Source organism: Rhineura floridana, chromosome 3 (assembly GCF_030035675.1).
Source record: "Rhineura floridana isolate rRhiFlo1 chromosome 3, rRhiFlo1.hap2, whole genome shotgun sequence".
Lineage (NCBI taxonomy): Eukaryota > Metazoa > Chordata > Lepidosauria > Squamata > Rhineuridae > Rhineura > Rhineura floridana.
The window spans coordinates 13,829,460-13,850,257 of NC_084482.1; the positions used below are offsets into that span (position 1 = coordinate 13,829,460).

Below are 20,798 nucleotides of genomic sequence, written 5' to 3' on the forward strand. Positions count from 1 at the left end.
TCTTGTCATTTCACAGAGAGTGCTGGAGAATAGCTTCCCGATGGAAATGAGGGCTCTGGGTTGCTTTTGTCCAGAGGCGAGTGACAAGGGTATAAAAGGAGTCCTAGAAAGCAAGTCTCGTAACAAAAGGCTGAGAAACTGTTCGCCTTTGGCTGAGAATCAAGGGGAAGGAAGGGAGGCTGAGCTCAAAGCACATGAAACGGTCTGAAGGAGAAGAGGAGCAGGGAGAAAACAGTGATGTACCCGGGGTGTGTGTGGAACTCAACAAAAAATGCAGATGGTAGAACTGGGTGTAGAATTCAACTCTCAAAATAAACCACTCAATTTCTGAGAGGGGGGAGAGAAAACAAGTTTCTGCCCCTGATGTTGCTAAAGGGGGCTTGAAAACGTCTGTGGACAATGCCTCCTAATATCTCGGAAGCCAGAAAGGTTGCTGAAATTCCCCAAAGTTCTGTTTATTTGGGTTTGGTGGGTGTGTTATTTTGGGTTGTTAGTTTCGAGAATGCCGCTACAGTGGCATCAGTCTCCTTTGGAAGATTTATGCTAGGTGGGAGGGTGTTTCTTCACCTTCCCTTGTAGAGATTTGTCTGCTGAAAATTCCCTGCTCTGACCTCCCACCCCTCTAGATGAAAAATAAATAAATAAAGTGAGTGGAAGGAATGCTTCCAGAAAAAGATTAAGACATACATGCCTCAGATTTTCAAAGGCAGAGTAGGAACACAGGCAACGGCCTTATACATCCAACTCAGCGTTGTCTGTACTGACTGGCAGCAACTCTGCAGGGTTTCAGGCAGGAGTATTTCCCAGGCCTGCCTGGAATGGAACCTGAGGCCTTGTGCAGGCAAAGCAGGAGCTCTGTCAACAGTTGATCAGCATTTTCTTGAGTTTTGTGCATCAGAGTCAGCAGTCCAATATAGTAGTATTAACAATTTATATTCCTTAACCCCCTTTCCTATTTCAACTTTCTTTTTTTTTGTATGTTACATTTAATTGTTCAAAAGCTATAATAAAAGCTGTTTTTGTTTTTTTTAAAGTAGACACTCTATTGCTGGCCTATGTTCCTTCCACAATTCAGCCCTGTGGCTGCACTTTGTAATAACCATTTTAAAAGCAGTACCTTTGGGGGGGGGAAATCCTATGTGGCTCAGTGTCTTGTGTATGTTGGTCTTAAGATTTCCAGAAGTTATAGAGGGTGGTACTTCTGTGTCCTGGATTTTATTCATTCCTTTATTTCATTTGTATCCCACGTTCCTTCTGGGATGGAATTTAAGACAGCATTCATGGGGATCCAGGTGGTTTCCCATTTAGTCAGTGACCCAATCCAGACTTGCTTAGCTTCAGTAATGTGGCTGAATGATCAGACGCTTCAGACCACACCCTGTTGAGGTTCTTGCTCCTTGACAGGATTTGCAAAGAACAAATTAAATTATTGCCATGCACAAGAAAGAAAGAAATGCAGAATAAATAATGGAAAATTAGAGAAAGTAAGCAAACTTGATCCATTTGGAGAGTCTGAAAGTCATAAATTCTCACTGCAGAATTTTCTGTAGGGATTTAATCACTGAAGAAAGAATGTTTTTAATTGTAACTGTGCTTTAGAATATTTTTAACTGCAACTGTGTTTTAAAATGTTTTAACAGTAATTGTGTTTAGAATGTTTTAAACTATATTTAGAATACAGGAATACCCCACATTAACGTATGCAATGGGTCCAGAGCAAGTACGTAAATCGAAAATGTACTTAAAGTGAGGCACTACCTTTTTTCACTTATTGATGCATATACTGCACTGCAATTGTCATATACGGGCATAACTGATGTAAGTAACACATTTATTACTAAAATAAACACAGTAGGCCTTATTTTAAGAAAAAAGTTTGTAGTTGGAAACTGATCGGGCGGTGGCGTCATGACATTAAGTGTCCGTTTTTGCGAAGCGAGTGTACGTAAACGGGAATGGTGCTACTGTAAATATGTCCGTACTCGCGAGTGTCCGTAAAGTGAAGGTCCGTAAAGCGGGGTATTCCTGTACTTTTCTTCTTGTTGTTTTGTTGATGTGTTTGGCACCCTGGGCTCCAGGAAGGGTGGGACACTGCTACTACTGATACTACTACTACTGCTACTGCTACTACTACTACTACTACTACTACTACTACTACTACTACTACTACTAATAATAATAATAATAATAATAATAATAATAATAATAATAAATGTTCCATCATTATAGCTAGAACATGTTGTGTTTTACCCTGGGAGCAGAAGTCAGGAGCATTCAGTATCCTTGCACAGTGCAAATGGTGCTAGCCAACCTAGATTGGTGGTTGTTATTTTTCCCTCTCTGCAGGACGGTTGTGATGCCGATTGCCCATGAGTTTTCACCAGATGTGGTGCTAGTGTCCGCAGGCTTTGATGCAGCTGATGGCCATCCTCCCCCACTGGGAGGCTACAAAGTCTCAGCCAAATGTAAGGCATGATCAGCATTACCCTCAGGTTGTGGTTGGCAAGGGAAGCCAGCAGTGTCTGAGCTAGGCAGAATATACAGTCTGCTAAGAGCAGGTCACTTCAACACCTAGCCAGCTGTTTGGATGATTGCTAAGGAAGAAAATACTTGAGTGCACATCTTAATACACCGTATTATTTTATTTATTCGATATTACGTTTATATCCCACTTTTCCTCCAAGGAGCTCAAGGTGGCATGCATGGTTCTTCCCCTCCCCACTTTATCCTCACAACAACCCTGTGAGGTAGGTTAGACTAAGAGAAAGTGACTGCCCCAAGGTCACCCAGTGAGTTTCACAACTAAGTGGTAATTTGAACCCTGATCTCCCAACTCCTAGTCCAGCACTCTAACCACTACACCACACTGGCTGTCAGTGTAGTTTACAAACCCTGGGGTTCCTTGGAAGATTACCAGGAATTCCTGAAGAAGAACAGTAATAGTAGACAAGTTTCCCTGGAAGACAGTTTGCCCACAACTCCAGGATTCCTCTTGAAATCCCGTTATAGAGAAGTGGTTGGGTATGTTCCAGGGCCTCTCTCTGTCTTTCCAGAGGGATAGTGATGCTAAAGAAGCCTGCTAGAGCCTCACAGGAACTGTGTGTGTAACTTAGAACACCTCCCAGAATCCACTGCAAAGGTTCTGTAGTGGCAGATCTGCAAGGAAGTTGCTGTGGGAAGGATTCCCTGAAGCTATGAAGTTAGACACTAAATGAGCTACATAACAACAGTGTGCTTCCTTAAACCTTCTTTGTTGGCGAAATAGTCCCGACGTTTCCCATGCTACAACACAGTCTACTTTTCATTTCTGCTTGAAGGAATTTAAGATGCTGACAGACTGCATAATCAAGAATATTTTGCCAGATAATTGGGAATCTGCCTCTTTTTTTTTTTTTTACAATAATTTTTATTCAAATTTTCATAAAACATACAAAACAAAATCATAAAACATTCAAAGACAAAAAACAAAACAAAACAAAAATGATTAAACAAATTCTCCAAATAAACATGTCGACTAATCCATCTCGTTAATAATAATAATAATCTTATTGTCATAACCATAGTCCAAATAAACATATCGATTAATCCATCTCATCAAAATCTGTTAGGTCCAATAATTTCAATAGCCATTATTCCATTATCCATATTAATTCCATCTTCCATCTTCAATAGTCCTGTTAAGTCCAGTAATTTCAGTGTCCAATCGTCCATTATCAGTATTCCATAATAATCTTGCTGTCATAGCCATAGTCATATAATAAGAGTCTGATGGGAATTTCCTCTATCCCAAATATTTTCTTGCCATCAATTCTGAATAAGTTGCTGAAATATTGTTGTAAAGTCATATCTCTGTTCTTCTTTTTTACAGAATGCACTGGCTCATCTCTTGAGAGTTTTTCCATTGTCACATGGCTGCAGTTAATTCCATAGATTTTCTCTATATCAAGCTCCATCACATCATTCCAGTCCAGAAGATTATCCAAGCCATTGATAACTTTATCTCTAATATCTTCATTAATTTCTTCAGAGATAACGTTAAATTCCAAACAGTAGATTTTATTTCTAATATCCATAAACTCCAGATCTTTTTCCAATTCCACATTTGTTCCAATCTCCAGGGCTTGTATCTTCCCTTTATTTTTTCTTTTCTCATCTCTGATCTCATTCTCCTCTCTCACAGGATCCCCTATTTCTTTAAGCTCCTGCGTCATTTTGCTCAGTTCCATTTTCAGCTCCTTACTGCCCTGTCGCAGGGTTTGTTTCGTTATCTCAATCTCATCCATTATTTTCTGAAACATAATTACTTCCAGATTCTCAGCCACTTTCTTGATTGCCATTTTTAAAACCACAAAAACAAAACAAAACAAAAATAAAGAAGAACCACTTCTTATTTCAGCAACAATTGGGTTAATATTCCAGGCTTGATGACATCACAGTATAAACAGAGCAGCCTGCCTTATCTCTCTATGTTCAAGAATACAAAACAAATTTAGTTCCCAGCATCAAAACAGTTAGTGGCGTCGTGAAGAAGCAGATTCGTCAAAATAAAATAGACCAAAAAGAGAATAGTCCCAGACAATATAATGTTCCTCGGAATAGAAATCCCTCTTCTGTTTATATCTTTAGAATGCACTTCCAGGACAGCTTTTTGCAATAGAAACAGAGATAAGCTGTTAATTTTGTGAATAACAGAGAAGAGTTATAGCTCACCCAGAAGTTCTTTAAAGCTGATTCATTTGACAAATCTCTTTTTGCTGCAACAATTTAAACCAAGTAAAAAAAATAATAGAAAGAAGGGTGCTTGCCTGTTAGTCCGTTTTCTCTTTGAAGAAAAGATAAACGTATCGCATTAATCAGATAGAGCTTGTTCGGAAGTCCGTCCGGCATTGCTGGCTGGACCTTTTCTCATAAATTAATGAAATCCAGTCCTCCCAACAAAAACAGGCTTTTGAGGTTGATCTCTACGTTTCTCCCTGCCCGGGAGAAATTTCATCAGTCAAAAAAAAAATGTTCTGACTGATTGATATCTGAATAAGCTTCTTCTGCGGCGGGAGCCCGTCTCAAAAGCAGGCACAAGCGAAGTCACCCTTCCCGGAAGTCCCGATAATTGGGAATCTGCCTCCATGCCCTGCAAAGTCTGTCTGCTCAGGGGTCCAGGTTTGGTCTGAAATGATGACATCATCACCAAGATTATGACATCCCCATCACAGATCAGAGTCTATAGGCCTCAAATCTTGCTGTGCCCTTCACACTGTGAATGGCAGGGGAGGAGGGCTCCTTCTCACCACCACCTGTTTTACTTGCCTGAGGTGAGGGTACTTTGAAGGTTCACGGCAGCAAAAGCCGCAGCAGGGTATGTAAACCTGGGCACTACAGGTCATGTGTGGTGGGGTCTGAGGAAGCAGGAACTACAGGATAGGTAAGCAGGAAGAGCCTGTTTACAGCATGAAGGCCACAACAAGATATCAATGCCTAGGATTCTGAACCAGAGTCTGGATTTGCTACCAGTTGGTCCTGAAAATGAATCCATTGACTCATTTGCTATGTCTTGGATGAGTTTAGAGGAGGGGTTGTCCATGCCTGCTTTGCACTCTACTGCCAAGACTTCAATAAGATAATTTGCAGAAGGGGAGGGGATGCTAAATATGATGATTCATTGATTCATCATGTCCACTTCAATCTGGACTGACCATAGATGTCATCATTGGTTGAAAAAAAAAGTTACAGAGCTTGCCTTCTGAATCAGCCACATCCACACATGTAACCAGGGAGGATATTCTGCCAGAGAGAGGGAGAAGTTGAGACAGTCCAAGTCTTTGGGGGGGGGCAGCCTGAATGTAAAGGGATGTGACAGGGTTGAAGGGTTCTCTGTCAGTGAATACCATCAGGTCTAATGATCCCATCTCCTTTGGCTTTTCCCCAGGTTTTGGCTACATGACCCGGCAGCTGATGAATGTGGCTGGAGGTGCTCTTGTGCTTGCCCTGGAAGGTGGCCACAATCTGACGGCCATCTGCGATGCCTCAGAAGCCTGTGTCTCTGCCCTTCTGGGTAACGAGGTAGGGGGAACTCATGCTTAGCAGAACCGAGGGGAGCATCCAGGGGTTATCAATATTTCTTTAGTCAAATGCCATCTATGTACAAGGTGATTTACAAAAAACAGGGGTGACAGGTCCCTGCCCCAGGAGGCTCACAGTCGAAAGCAGACACAGCAAAACAGAGGAGGCACGGGGACACATATTTTGGCTTCCTTACAATTGGGGCTAGGGCAGGAGTAGAGAACCTTTTTCTGCTGAGAGCCACATTCCCTTCTGAGAAACCTTCTGAGGGCCACATGCCAGTGGTGGGCAGGGCCAGAGATAAAGGTGAGGGAGCAATTAATCTGAATTTGCCCTTTGGGCAGTAAGGTGTTTTCTTTACACTCACACGTCCCTCTCTGTCCTCCAGCCAGGCAAGCAGGAAGTATTACCGGAGTTTAAAGGCACCTTCCAGACAGGCAAAAACACTCCAGGAGCCTGCAGAGCAAGGCAGGGGAGGGTGCATGGCCTGAGGAGAGTCTCATGAGTTAGACAGAGAGGCCTGGAGGGCTGCATTTGACCTCCGAGTCTGAGGTTCCCCAACCCTGGACTAGGGTGACAATCCCAGAAAAGGTGACTTTAGCAGTGCTTCAAAATGTTCATAAAGAGGAGGCCAGTTGGGTCTTCTGAGGCAAGCTGTTCCTCAACCTGGGCACCTCTTGATGCACATCTTTATTTTTCTCTTTCAAACCCAGTTTTTCAAGGCTTTTGTAGTGCCTTGGGAGATACCAGCTAAAATCTAAAAACTCTAAACAGAAGGAAAACTAACACCGACGTGATAAAGTCTTCTTATATATCTTATCACACGTTCATCCTGCCCTTTCTCCATGGAGCTTAAGAGCTCCCTCCCTTTTCTTTTGTCGGAGCAAATCTGTGATGTAGCTTAAGCTTAAAGAGTGACTTGCCCTCAGCAAACTGCCCTCAGTCAAAAAGAGACATCTAACGCGAGACCTCCAGGCCAAAATGACCCTCTGTCTCAGTCTTTCCCCAACTTCTGATACTTAATGCACAGTTCCTTCCCCCTCCCATATACTTAAAATCGCAGACACCCTTTTCTCTTGCACCTCAAAATATTTACTTTTAGAGTATGAGAAATACATGCTCTCAGGAAAGCCTACCGCTTGACTTTCTGCACAAGTCATTGTTCTGAGCATGCCTCCTCATTGGAAGGAGGCAAACTCAGGATAGTGACTCCTGCAGAGACACAACAGCCTCTCCAAGGGCAGCTAATTGTGCTACGTCTCTGCATCAGGAGTGGTTGAATGTGCCAATCGCACCTGTTGCCAACGCTTGGCGGAATTACCCACCACCAGCAGAGGCCAGTTGGAAGGAAGCAAAACAGCCAGAGCAGTAGATCATGCAGAGATGCAATTTGGATTTTATCTTCATTGTTTTTAGATTTTAATGCCTATGTATTGTATGCGTATGTTGTACATCGCCCAGAGTGGCTGGACAGCCAGCCAGATGGGCGACTAATAAATTCAATTTAAAAAAAAACAACTGACAGCCCCCTCTAGAGGTGGGTATTTGGGGTTCACACAAACTAATTATGTAACTGAGCTCACGGGAAGCTACTTTGTGCCAGGTCAGACTATTTGTCTGTCTTACCCAGTATTGCACTGTTAACTCAGGGGTGTCTAACCTATTTTGGCCCAAGGGCAGCATTCATCTTTGGCCAAACATCCAAGGGCTGCGTGCCACTGGTGGGTGTGGCCACCCCACACTCTACACACACATTTTTTCACACAAGCATAGCCCTCACTCCCCACCCCACCCCAGCTATTAGCTCCATTGAAGCCTCAGCCCAGCACTGCAGTGGGGCAATTTAAATCTCCATTGCAGCACTGGGCTGGGCAGAGAGGTGTAAACCTCTCCTCCTAGCTCTGTGTCTACTTAAAAAAAAATCTTTATGCCACCACCAAGATTGGTGAAGTCTTAACGGGGCCAGAAAGAATTGCTAGGGGGGCTGGATGAGCGTGGGGCTTCGCCAGCCCTGTTTTAACTGGAGATGCCAGGAATTAAACCTGAGATCTTCTGCATGCAAAGCATGTTCTGTCACCTCTCAGCTATGGCCCCTCACCAAGTTTATTTCTTGCAGTACATTAGCAATTGTTTTGCAGTGCTGGTGTGCTCTGGCACACCATTCAGGAATCACTGCTCTACCTGCTACACCAAGAGTAGCCAATGCGGTGCCTTCCAAATGTTGTGGACTACAGTCCCCATCACCCCTAGCCAGCATGGTCAATGGTCAGAGATGATGCAAGTTGTAGTCCAACAATATCTGGAGGGCACCACATTGGCTGCCCCTGTACCACGCTATAGTGACTCAGTCTTTATGTGACAGTGGCACCCGTGGCTATTCCTTCCCCCCCCCCGTGCAGTTTTAAGCTTTAAAAAAATTAAAAAATCCCTGCATGAAGCAGTAACTACCCATGATACCACATTGGGCTCCCATGCTGGTAGTATTTTCCAATAAGGACATAAGGACATAAGAAGAGCCTGCTGGATCAGGCCAGTGGCCCATCTAGTCCAGCATCCTGTTCTCACAGTGGCCAACCAGGTGCCTGGGGGAAGCCCGCAAGCAGGACCTGAGTGCAACAACTCTCTCCCCTCCTAAGGCTTCCAGCAACTGGTTTTCAGAAACATACTGCCTCTGACTAGGGTGGCAGACCACAGCCATCATGGCTAGTAGCCATTGATAGCCCTGTCCTCCATGAATTTGTCTAATCTTCTTTTAAAGCCATCCAAGCTGGTGGCCATTACTGCGTCTTGTGGGAGCAAATTCCATAGTTTAACTATGCGCTGAGTAAAGAAGTACTTCCTTTTGTCTGTCCTGAATCTTCCAACATTCAGCTTTTTTGAATGTCCATGAGTTCTAGTATTATAAGAGAGGGAGAAAAACTTTTCTCTATCCACTTTCTCAATGCCATGTATAATTTTATACACTTCTATCATGTCTCCTCTGAGCCGCCTTTTCTCTAAACTAAAAAGCCCCAAATGCTGCAACCTTTCCTCATAAGGGAGTCGCTCCATCCCCTTGATCATTCTGGATGCCCTCTTCTGAACCTTTTCCAACTCTATAATATCATTTCTGAGATGAGGCGACCAGAACTGTACACAGTATTCCAAATGTGGCCGCACCATAGATTTATACAACGGCATTATGATATTGGCTGTTTTATTTTCAGTACCTTTCCTAATTATCCCTAGCATGGAATTTGCCTTTTTCACAGCTGCCGCACACTGGGTCGACATTTTCATCATGCTGTCCACTACAACCCCGAGGTCTCTCTCCTGGTCGGTCACCGCCAGTTCAGACCCCATGAGCGTATATGTGAAATTCAGATAAAAGGAAAAGAAAAATAAGTGCAAGACCAGCCCTTTTGCTGTAGCAACTATCATCCACCTTTCAAAGAATGCTTCTTCTTTTCTTTGTTTACTCTCTTTTAGGAAAAGTATACTTTTAAATTACAAAAGTCCTGTTTTTGTGGGAAACAATTTAGAATTACCAGAGTAAAATACATTAGTAAATAAAGAACAAGAAAAGAATTCAAAATACTTAGGAACAGTAAAAGCTACAACAAAGGTGTGTTTGGGTACATGTACAAAAGAATTTAGGAACACATATATACCATAATAATAAAGCACTATTGAAGAGAATCTTGAGTGGTCTACTGGTTTCCCAATTAGCAGAGTCAAGAACAATTTTTCTATTAAAATGTCATTCAATCTGGGATTAGCTGCCCACCTCACATATAAAATATAAAAAGCATATATTCCCCCATTCACATACAATGTGCACACGCGCACATGCGCACACTTGGGATTATTCTCAATTCAGTAGTTTCCCCTTCCGATAATTGCATTAGTAAGTGATCACACTGTACTTCAGGTACAGACTGCTTCAGACTGCAGGTAGCAACACACTGGCACCAAGGGTTCTCTTTCATGTCCTCTGGGCAGTTTCACCTTTCAGTGTGCATTGACGGGACTTGCTGATGAACCCAGTCATTCAGTTAGACTATATCAGGGATGGGGAACCTCAGGCCTGGGAGCCAAATCCTCCATCACCTCTCTGTCTGGCCGTTGGTACTCTCACCATGCCACAGTCCCTCCCTAGGCCAGAGCCCTCACTGGCCTACCTCCGCACCCTTCTTGGGTGTCTTTGCCTAGATGGAATATGTCCTTGAACTGTAAGAATGCCGCTTGCTTGCTTGCTTGCCTGGATGGGAAGAGGGGGAGAGAGAGAGAGAGAGAGTATAGAAACATCTGACTTTTTTGTGAATGGCATGTAGCCTGTTATACAAAGGTAAGAGTCACTTCTGTGCTCCACCAACTTTGGCCTCTGGCTACACCCACCACCCACAAATAGTAGGCATCTCTCGGAAGATTGTCCTAAGGTAAAGGTGGAAAATTGGATCTGGCCAGCAGGCCAGGTTGTTATCTCTCCAACTCCTTATGAACCAAGTTAACAGGTGGGTGGGGATGCCCATCTGTCAATCACCTGACATCACAATGATGTCAAGTGGTCCTTTCTTGGCCCCATATCTCTCCTAGAGTGCTCCACAAGACTGGACAATCAGCTGATTGTTGAGTCTTGCAGAGAGCTTTGCAAGTGGCTTCACAAGACCCAATGATCAGCTGATTGTTGGGTTGTAAAACCCTGTGTATAGCACTTTGCAGGTGGGTGCAGCCCTCCTTTTGGCTGAGCCAGGTCTTTACCTGCCCCATACGTTGCGCCATACATGGTATCAGATGTAGGCAGGTGGGCACGGCTTGACCAAAATGGTCTACCGAGCCTGGTGAGCCTAAGTAGATCTGCAGGCCAGAGGTTTCTCGCCCCTTCTGTGGAAGGAAGAGGGGCCATTTCCTTATTTTATTAACAAAACCTAGCTTCCACTCCAGTGGTTTTCATATATCCATACCACCACCATTTAGTATCACTTATACCCTTTGCATGCTTAGCTTAGCAATAGCCACAGTTACTGTAGGAAGTAGGCATGGTACAAAGCCAGTCAGATATAGTTCTATATTTGACAAACATATTAACATTTATTTATTACAAGATTATGTAGTGCATAAGCTTATGTGGTTACTTTAATCTAGTACTGACTCTTGAAATGGTATACACTTGGGTAACTTGTTACTTAAATACAGCTTATTTTACACTACTGTTACTAAGTTTTTAAACACTAATCACCAGATCAAAGCGTTTCCATTAGCCACACCTGGAGGGGGAATGGGTTGATCTGCTGATCAGTTGCAAAATCTCTTTGAAGCTGTTTTTTTTTTTTAAAAAACCACTCAACTGCTCCCACCAGGTTTTGCTGTAAAAAGGGGTGGAGTTTGGTTAGCATCATTTTTAGAAAAGAGAAGTAGAGACACACTAGAACCGGCAGAAAAGTAAGTGTGTTTCTCCCCCAAGGCAGCCTTCCACCCCAGTTAAGCTTCAACACTGTAACTGAGGACTTTTGTTGGAGCCCCTGTTTTAGTTCCTACTAACCTGTTGAAGCACACGTCTGTTTTTGCTGTCCTGTCCTGGAATCTTCCTCTGGCTCTCCTACCAGACACCAGAGCCTAGCATTCCCAAGTGCCTCTCGCTGCTCCCTTACCACTGTAGACAAATTCTCCCCTTGTCGTTTCAGCCTGAGCCAAGTGGTTCAGCTACCCCAGCAAATCTCTGCCTTTCTCTCAGGTCTTCCTTCCTCCGCTGTCGTCTTCTGCTGTCCACCACAAGCAACACACACTCTTTCTCAACCCAGACCCACCAGCAGCCAGCCGTATATTCCCTTCTTCTGGCCCCTCTAGTCCATCCCCAGCCAATCACATTGTCTAACTGAACATTCTAACCCTCTAGCCACCAGTCAGAATATGCGTACTTGTTATCCTTCTTTGGCATCCGGAGAGTTCTGTCTCCAACCCCTCCTCAGCTGTCAGTTAAGATGACAGTTAAACCAACTTTCACCTGACCAGACAGAAGACTTCCCCCGTCAAACACATTACAACATGCATTAAAACACAAATGGAAGAATACATCTTATACAATACCCATTAAAGCACAGTTTGAACAAACTGGATTTCTTCACACCTTCCATAAAGGAAAGTGGCCCTCAGGCTGAAAAAAGTTGCCTCACCCCTGCTCTGTATGGACCGTTTTTGGTAAAACAGTTGCCTGCAGGCAACTTTTTTCTTCTCTGAGTAAATTTACATGCAGTTGCAATTGTGACCAGGCAGACAGTGAGGTCTGCACTGTCAAACTATCCAGAGCACACTCTGAGAAGCCTGTTTTGTTCCACAGCTGGAGCCCTTCCCAGAGGAGACCATGCAGCAGAAACCCAGCGCCAGCGCAGTGCGCTCCTTGGAGGCAGTGATCCGGGTACAAAGTAAGTAGGGGGGGCATCCTTCCTACACAGGAGGGTGGAAGGCATGTGGGACGGATGGACTAATTTGTGGGAGCTGGTTCTGTCTCTTGCCTTTTACTATGGACCCCATTCGGTATCCCAGAGCTCAAGGGAATGCATTGCTTGAAGTGATAATTTAACAGTGGGGCATGCCTAGGGTTTAATAAAACTGGCAGGGCCCTCAGCAAATCAATGCTGGGAGTGAAGAGGGCTGAAAAGAGAACAAGTTTCCAGAGCAAGTAGAACCTAGAGAAGGCCAACAGAGTGGCAAAGACAATGGCAACAGTTTTGGACATTGTTTCTGGACTGTTTCACTTCTTTTTAAGCCAAGGCTTACCTTCTTGCATCTCCAACCTGCCTTACTCATGGGAATTCTCCCCCACTGTTATTGAATGGACTCCCCCAGTCATGGTGTTGAGGCAGTGCTTCAGTGCCTACCTCTTTGGTCAAGCATTTTCATACTGAGTCCCTTAATCCTCCACTTTCTTGTTTGGCTTTTACTCTTTCAATTCTTTTTGTTGCATTTTTAGGACACAAATGAGGAACCAGATGTTGTTGGACTCCAACTTCTACCAGCCCCAGACAACATTGCCAGCAGGCAGACATGATGGGAGTTGTAGTCCAACAGCATCTGAAAGGCCACAGGTTCCCCACCGCTGTTGTAGAATGCAAGCTTATGTGCAGGGCCTTGTCTTTACTTTTATCATTTTACAGTACTGAAACAAAACATTGGCATTTTTATTATTCACTGTGGTAATAAGCGCCATTGTGGTGTAATGGGTTGGTATCAGACTAGGGCCAGGGAGATCCAGGTTCAAATCCAAGTTTAGCTAGGTATTTCCTTGGCTGACTTTTGGCCAGTCATAGCCTGATCTTCCTCTCAGGGTTGTTGTGAAGATAAAACAGATGCTGGAGAGGAGGCACAACCATGTATGTTGACCTGAGCTGCTCAGAGGACTGCAGATAAGGAATGCATGATTGAAAGCCTCCCCCCATTTTTTTTAAAAAAAATCCCTGAACATAGAGGACTAGGTGTCAATAAGATGGATCCTCCCTGACATACTAGCTTTCTGTCTGTAGGGATATTTCCCCTCTTGTGGCCAAGCATTCAAACATGCAACCTTTCATAGGCAGTCTGGAGTTTTAAAAGCCTAGGAACAGTTTAAAAGATGTGAGCTGCTGTTTCTGTGTAAATGAGGCCTGAGAAATCCAAGTGGAGACATCCCTCACTGATGAAAAGAGATAGTGTTAAGGTGGCCAGGTGCAAAGAGGACAGGGTTCCTCCTGCACCTTTAAATAGATGTGTAGAAGAGGGAATTTCAGTTTGTCATGCAAGCTACTCCTGCAGAAATTCCCTCTTCTATACAACTATTAAAGGTGCAGGAGGAGCCCTGTCCTCTTTTGGACCTGGCCATCCTAGGTAGCAGAGAGCATGTCTAGTCCAGCCTCCTTGGGATCTGAGGGCCAAACTAGATATGGTGTTAAATGCATTTAATGGTCAGGGATTTTAAAAATGCAATTGCATCACCTGGGGGGCTGATAATCAATGCAATCAGAGCAGGCATGGAGTGGCAATTTGCCCCTTTCCGCACCTGCTGCAGTCCTTTTGAAAATCCTCCCTGTGAAGGTGCTGGGGTGTGGGGTTTTTTTGGGGGGGGGAGAATTCCTCATAGGGGTCAAATGGGGATTTCCTCAGGACTACCACAGTGGAGGGAAGATGTTAAATTCTCTGTCTACCTCTGCTCTGATCCCATCATGCAAAGAGCAGCTGATGCAATTTGCATATTTTAAAAACCCTACACATTAAATGCAAAGATGCATTTCACATCAAGTCTAGTTTGGTCCTTATTGATCACACACTGCAATTTACAACTCATGTGGTAGCATCCAGAGGTTGTGGAGTTGGGACGATGTGCTCCAATGCTTATAAGTACATTCCCTGGGCTCAAGTGGGTTTCCTGTTTTAGGTTCTAACCTGCCTCATTGCTCTGAGTATTGGTCCCTTTGGGAACAATGTGAAAAACCAGGCACTGATCCTGCCTCTTCTATTGCAGGCCAGTACTGGAGCTCCGTTCGGCGCTTTGCCCCCACTGTGGCCTATTCGTTCCTGGAAGCGCAACACCATGACACGGAAGAGGTGGAGACTGTGACAGCACTAGCCTCACTTTCTGTGATGGCAGAAAAAAGGTGATTGCACCTCCTTGGACCATTAAAGCGGTCAGGTGTGGGATGGTTGTCCAAGCTGCCCATTGTGGATGTTGGGGAAGGCAATATGGAGATGAGGAGTTAGGTCAAAGGTTGGAAGGAAATTTTCCCAAATCCCAATCCCACTGCAGCTCACGTCAAATCATTTTTTGAGGAATGGGCTACAGTGCATCTGCTTGAAAGAGCAAGATGAAACATTTCAAAGCTGCTACTTGTTGAGAATTGCAGCATCTGGTTCAGTGGAGTCCTACAGTTTGAAAGGAGATCCACCACTTTATAAAGAGCCAGGGTGGTCGATTGTATTAGAATGTTTGATTTAGATCTGGAGAACTTGGATTCATATGCTCCTTCTTCATGAAATTCACTGGGCGGCCTTGCGTCTAGTCTGCCTCACAAGGTTGTTATGAGGACAAAATGAGATTACCTTGGAAGGACGGGATGCAAATATAGCCAGTAAATAGATTGGTGGTCCCAGCCAATCAGTTCATGGCAACTTTATTCCCCACCTCCAACCTGAAATAAATAAGGAGGTCATATGCTTATGTTCTGACTCCATGTTTGGGGCTGGAAATGAATTTACTCCTAGGCCAGTTTGTATGTTGACCTACAGCCATTCAGAAGTTATATTGCACAGACTATATGTGTTCTCCCATCCCACCCCTATCAGGAGGTAGGCTTTGGCTGCATTCTGCACCCTCTGAACAGTTGTTAAGAGAAGACCCATATGGAGTGCATTGCAGTAGTCAACCCTTGAAGTTTCAAATACACATATGATGGTTGCCAGGTGATCTGCATAACTGGAACATTCTCCAATAGAGAGCCCTACCTCCTTGGCTCCTTAGGAGGGATCTTACGGTCCTTATGATTTTACAAATATATTGTTCTAACTGTTATTTCCTGGCTTTCTCTGCTGTAGGCAGCAGGATGAACCTATGGAAGAAGAGTCCATGAACCAGTGATGGCTTGTTTCATCCTCGTGCAGGAACACAGTTTCTTTCATGGCTTCTCACTCGTATCACAGCTCTGGCTCTGCCTGCCGTGCAGCCCACGTTAACCCATGTTAAACAGACTCAAGGTTCAGACAGAGGCTCTGTAGAAGGGGCATGTAACAGATCACCCAGGATTAATTGGTGACCCTGGACACTGCCTCATGTGGAACTCAGCCGTGCAAGCAGCAGTCCCAAACCTGACGTCCTCTCTGGGATCATCTTGGACTGAAAATCTGAGCTTCTAAAGGTGCCCAGTGGGACACAGGGGACTGGATATGGACTCCAAAACTGGAGAGTGTGCTCTGATGTTGGGTTGGTGCCTTTTCCCCTCCAGAGCCAAAGATATCCCTTGGAGAGACCCTACTGAGGAGGACTGTTGTCCTTACTTTCTTTAAGCAAGGCTTTGTTACTTTACACCAGGATGTTCCGTCATCAAGGGAGCTGGGCTTTGCAAGGGGAGATCTTGCAGAATCAGACGTTTGGATGTCAAACTGGTGATACAGCCTGGTTCCTGCTAACCACTGTCCCAAGCCTACCTTTTTGGTCTAGAACCTCCCTAAGTTGCACTATATATAGATCATACAGACACAGACTTCATCTACTTTCCATAGAACTTTGCGGGAACAATTGCACCTCCTTGTGGACTCAAGCCCTTGACTTGACCATTTCTCCATCATCAAGGCACTATGTAAATACACAACCTTATGGTGCTTGCAGCTGGTTGGTTTTCCCTGATCCATGAAAACAAGCATCATTTTTCCAAAGAGCAAACTGGGGGAGGGGGAGCAATTTGTCCTCTGTTATCCTAACCAATATGCAGAATTTGGATTCTTTTAAATCTCATTTGTTTGGGTTTTCTCCTGTTTTTTTTTTAAACACACAACCTTCAAGTCCTTATGATATGTTTAGAAATGTGGAGGCCAGTGTTCCTGCAAATGCTCCATTATTCAGGTGAGAAGAGTTTCTATCCCCCATAGCTGTTGCTTCTTTGTGGCTTTGTGGGAAGGGGGATAATTCTCACCTGTCAAAAGGCTGCTACCGGCACAACAAACTTCCTACAAACAAAAAAGCACTTGCCATCTTCATGTAAATCAACACATCTGACTTTTCCACACATCTGTTGTGCTGTGTTGTACATGCAGTATACGTATACAGTAGGGCCCCACTTTACGGCACTTCGCTAGTGCAGCGGTCTCAATTAGACGCAATTAGACTAAAGCCCCACTCATACGGCGCTTGTTCCGCTTTTATGGCATTTTTAAGGCGTCGCGCGCCATCCTCTTCAGTGAGTTCCGCTTTTCAGCGGTTTTTGCTTTTCAGCAGGGGTCTGGAACGTAACCTGCCGTAGGTGTGGGGCCCTACTGTATTGGGAAGCTGCAGTCAATAGCCGTTTTCCAGCATAGGAGTGTTGGCCACACGTGGAAATATTCTGTAAGCCATTTCAGGTTTTTTGTCTGTTTGTTTTGCTACACTGAAGAATTCCCTATGTGGGAAAATAATCGTGTTCAAAGGGGCCCTGATTCTCATTGCCCTTGGCCAGATTTAGGGAGGAGGGCTGCATCACTGCATGGGTAGGGTGAGGGGCTGGCCAAGGCATGGGGGAAGGATGCAGTGTACAGACCATGTATAGAAACCACTGGATCTAAACCAACCTGTAAATAGAGCCTTTGCTGCAGCCCCAATATGTTGCTTTTTGTGGCCAAGAGTTCTTCACATATTTGAGCTCTGCTCCCATTTCTCAAATGTTCTCAGACTTCAACGACACTATCAGGATCAGCCCTGCCACACAGCAGGGTGAAGCAGCACTATGAGAGGTGGGGTGAGGAGAGGATAGATGAAGGCAGGAACTGATGTCTGAGAGGTGGTGGCCTAGGACGATAGGAAGCTGTATTATACTGAATCAGCCTGTTGGTTCATCTAACTCATCATTGTCCGCATTGACTGGCAGCAGCTCCCTAGGGTTTCAGACAGAGGACATTCCCAGCCCTAAATGGAGATGCCAGGGACTGAAGTTAGGACCTTCTGCCTCCACTGAGCCATGGCCCTTCCACTGGTGCAGAGATAATTTTTTTAATGTTGGGGAGGTACTAGTTGGGCACTGCTTCAGGAGCACTGAACCCAGTATACTTGCCTTATCCAGGATTGATACTTGCATGGAGTCACTTCATTCAGAACTTGCCTTGGGCAGGTTGCAATGACAACTTTTGTTCTTGCAAGATTTCCATGCCACCTTCCTCTACACAGAACAGAGACAGTCCACATTGTTCAAAAACACAGTACGCTATGAAAACAAGACTCTTGGAGCACCTTAAAGCAGCCTTTCCCAACCAGTGTGCCTCCAGATGTTGTTGGACCACAACTCCCATCAGCCTCAGCCAGCATTGCCAATGGTCAGGAAAGATGGGAGTTGTGGTCCAACAACATCTGCAGGCACACTGGTTGGGAAAGGCTGCCTTAAAGCATATTTTTCCAGTCTGAGGGCTGCTTTCCCTCATAGCAAAACTTGGGGGAGGGGGAGCGCATAATGGATGGAACTAGAGGCAAAAGTGGGTATCACAATGGATGCGATTCTTAATCTTTGTATAATAGGTTACATTCCAGCCATGCAGAATTCAGCGGTTTCTACATTCACATACATACCTATCTCCATCCAGGCAAGCAAGAGGCATTCCCATCATTCAAAGACACATTTCAGCCAGGAAAACACTTGAGGCGGGAACATGGAGCAATCTGGTGTGGGGTAGGCCTGGGGAAAGTCCCAAGGGCCAGATAGAGAAGCCTGGAAGGCTATATTTGGGCCTCTGAACTGAACTTCTGAACCCTTGCTTAAAGGCTAATTTATTGTGGCATAAACATTCATGGACTACACAGTCCCCTTCATCAGATGCATGAAGTGTAATCCACAGCTGGCAGGCATATACATAGACGTGAGTGTGAAGCCGAAATAGCTAACCCCTTTTTGGCCCAAGGGCTACATTCAACCCTCCAACCCACCCTGCCAGCAGTGGGTGTGGGCAAAAGTGGATGTGGCCACCCCACACACTTGCACACACATGCAGACCCACCCTCCTCAGCTGTTCTGTGCAGATCAGCTGGGGAGGGGATTGTTGCCCTCTTTTCTGCTCATCAAATCTGATAATGGGAGAAGGCGCAATTTGCATGCCCATCAGGCCACTGAGCTGAGTAAAGACCCAACACTGAATACTTTGGATTTTTTTTTCTTTTCACACTGCCAAAATTAGTGGGGTCTCAAGGGGTCAGAAAAAACCATTGGGGGGTAAGGTTGATCCAGGCACTGGGCCAGGATTGATTCACCCATGATGTGGAAGAAGCAATGTAAAAGTTGGACCCAAATGTATTGTTTTTATTTAGATGATTTATAACCACCCTTTGCACAGGGCAGCTTACAATAAAATACAAGTAAGCAAGAATACATAAAATCCATAAAAAGCACAGTCCATTAAAAACACATAACAGATCACTGAATGACAGTTACTAATAGCAGCATCGATCAGGACTCCTCCAAATCTCCTCTGAAAAAGATATGTCTTAACCAACTATCTGAAGCTGTGAAGAGATGATGGCAGATGTGCATAGTTCCACAGTCAAGGAGACACCACTGAAAAAGCCTGTTGCCAAGTCTTCACACCATATACCTCATCCCACGCAAGGGGCATCAGGAGGGCCTCATCTGCTGATCTTAAACCATGGGCAGGCAATAGAGGAGAAGGCATCCTTGCAGGTATTTGGGTCAGAGTAAGCACCTAGAATTAGGCCCGGAAAACAATTGGCAAACAGCATAGCTGTTTTTAAGATGGAAATATGCTAGTTGCCTTCTGCCTTACAGTGTTTTGCACTGGTTGCAACATCCGGACCATCTTCAAATGGTAATGAAATGCAAAAAGTATCATCAGTAACAATTCAATGCTGAGCTTGACTGTGTGCAAAATAAGTGCAGCGACCCATCCCAACAGCAGTAATTGGTAATAACAGAACCATCTTAGCATTGCAGAGTAAATTAACAGCTGTGGTGTGTAGGAAACCATTGCCTCTATTAGGGTTATTAGCATTATTGTCTCTTGATGCCATCACCTTCTGTATTTTCTCTAGTGACAATCTGCGGCAGGGAAGTCCCCTGTACTCAACGGAGACTTTTGTGTGTACTGGAACCTTGGGATATTATGGCTCTAAAATGTGTGAAGCCCCCACGAGTACAAGAGGCTTCCCTGCTGCAGACTCTTCTGCGGGAACATGCAGAGAGCAACAAGGGGGAGCTCAGGCTAGCAGGCTTGTGCATGCTGTCCCATCACAAATTGATTTAAGCCCTCTTCAAAATGCCTGAATGGGACTCATATTTCCTCCACAACCTGCAATAGGATGGCCAGGTGAAAAAAGAGGACAGGGCTCCTGCATCTTTCTTTAATGGTGTAGAATTTCAACAGGCATACCTGCTGTACGCTTTCACATTTTATTTTATTTTAAAATATTTAGAACCCCCAAACCTTCAAAGGGTAGTGTTTTCTGCCCTCTGATAAATGGTTGCTAGTTGAAGCGGATGTGCAGAGTGGGATGGGTTGTGCAGCGTGAGTGCTCCATCCTTGGTGTGGTGGTGTGATGGTGTTTCTAGAGCTCTGCCCAGAAGGTGGGTAGATCTTCACGCCAAGGCTCTAGAATGCTGCTGTTCTCAAGCAACAGCAACTGTCAATCAATGCTGCACTTTGGGATCAGCCCACAACTTGCTAAAAAGGAAGGTACTGGGACCTCCTTTGTGAAGGCTGGCAAACCTTCCCTGATGCTGTAGCAGGGGCCACCACAAAAGAGTGCCTTTCTGCACCCCTTAGTTTCTTTGCACAACAAGATGGTTTCTGCCTTCCAGGGGTTGAACTTGCCTGATTGACACTGGGCAAGTAAGGTTGCTGGATAGTGAAATAAGGCACTTGGGACTTTCTAGGGCCAGACAGAGCATGCGAGCACAAATGTGCTAAACCATTGACTCACTAATGATGACTGGTCTGGAGTCGGACTATGTAGACAGGGAGAGGTCACAAAGTTTAGGTGTATGTGGGGGTGAGGTATGCCAGACCTTATTAAAGAGTCCTGCTGTTGGCTAAGTGGAAAAGGGAGAGGC

The 20,798-nt window shown here is 44.7% G+C and overlaps 1 protein-coding gene across 7 annotated transcripts in view; it reads left to right on the forward strand.

Moving 5' to 3' along the window:
• Nucleotides 1–16,525, forward strand: part of HDAC7 (histone deacetylase 7) — a 225,268-nt gene extending 208,743 nt beyond the window's left edge. For all 7 annotated transcript variants that reach the window (XM_061614534.1, XM_061614536.1, XM_061614533.1 and 4 more), the window contains 5 exons: nucleotides 2,347–2,465; nucleotides 5,924–6,057; nucleotides 12,374–12,458; nucleotides 14,531–14,663; nucleotides 15,598–16,525. In XM_061614534.1, coding sequence (XP_061470518.1) covers nucleotides 2,347–2,465; nucleotides 5,924–6,057; nucleotides 12,374–12,458; nucleotides 14,531–14,663; nucleotides 15,598–15,640 — 514 coding nt within the window. In that variant the 3' untranslated portion in view covers nucleotides 15,641–16,525. The remainder of the gene's footprint in view (nucleotides 1–2,346; nucleotides 2,466–5,923; nucleotides 6,058–12,373; nucleotides 12,459–14,530; nucleotides 14,664–15,597) is intronic.
• Nucleotides 16,526–20,798: the final 4,273 nt, after the last annotated feature.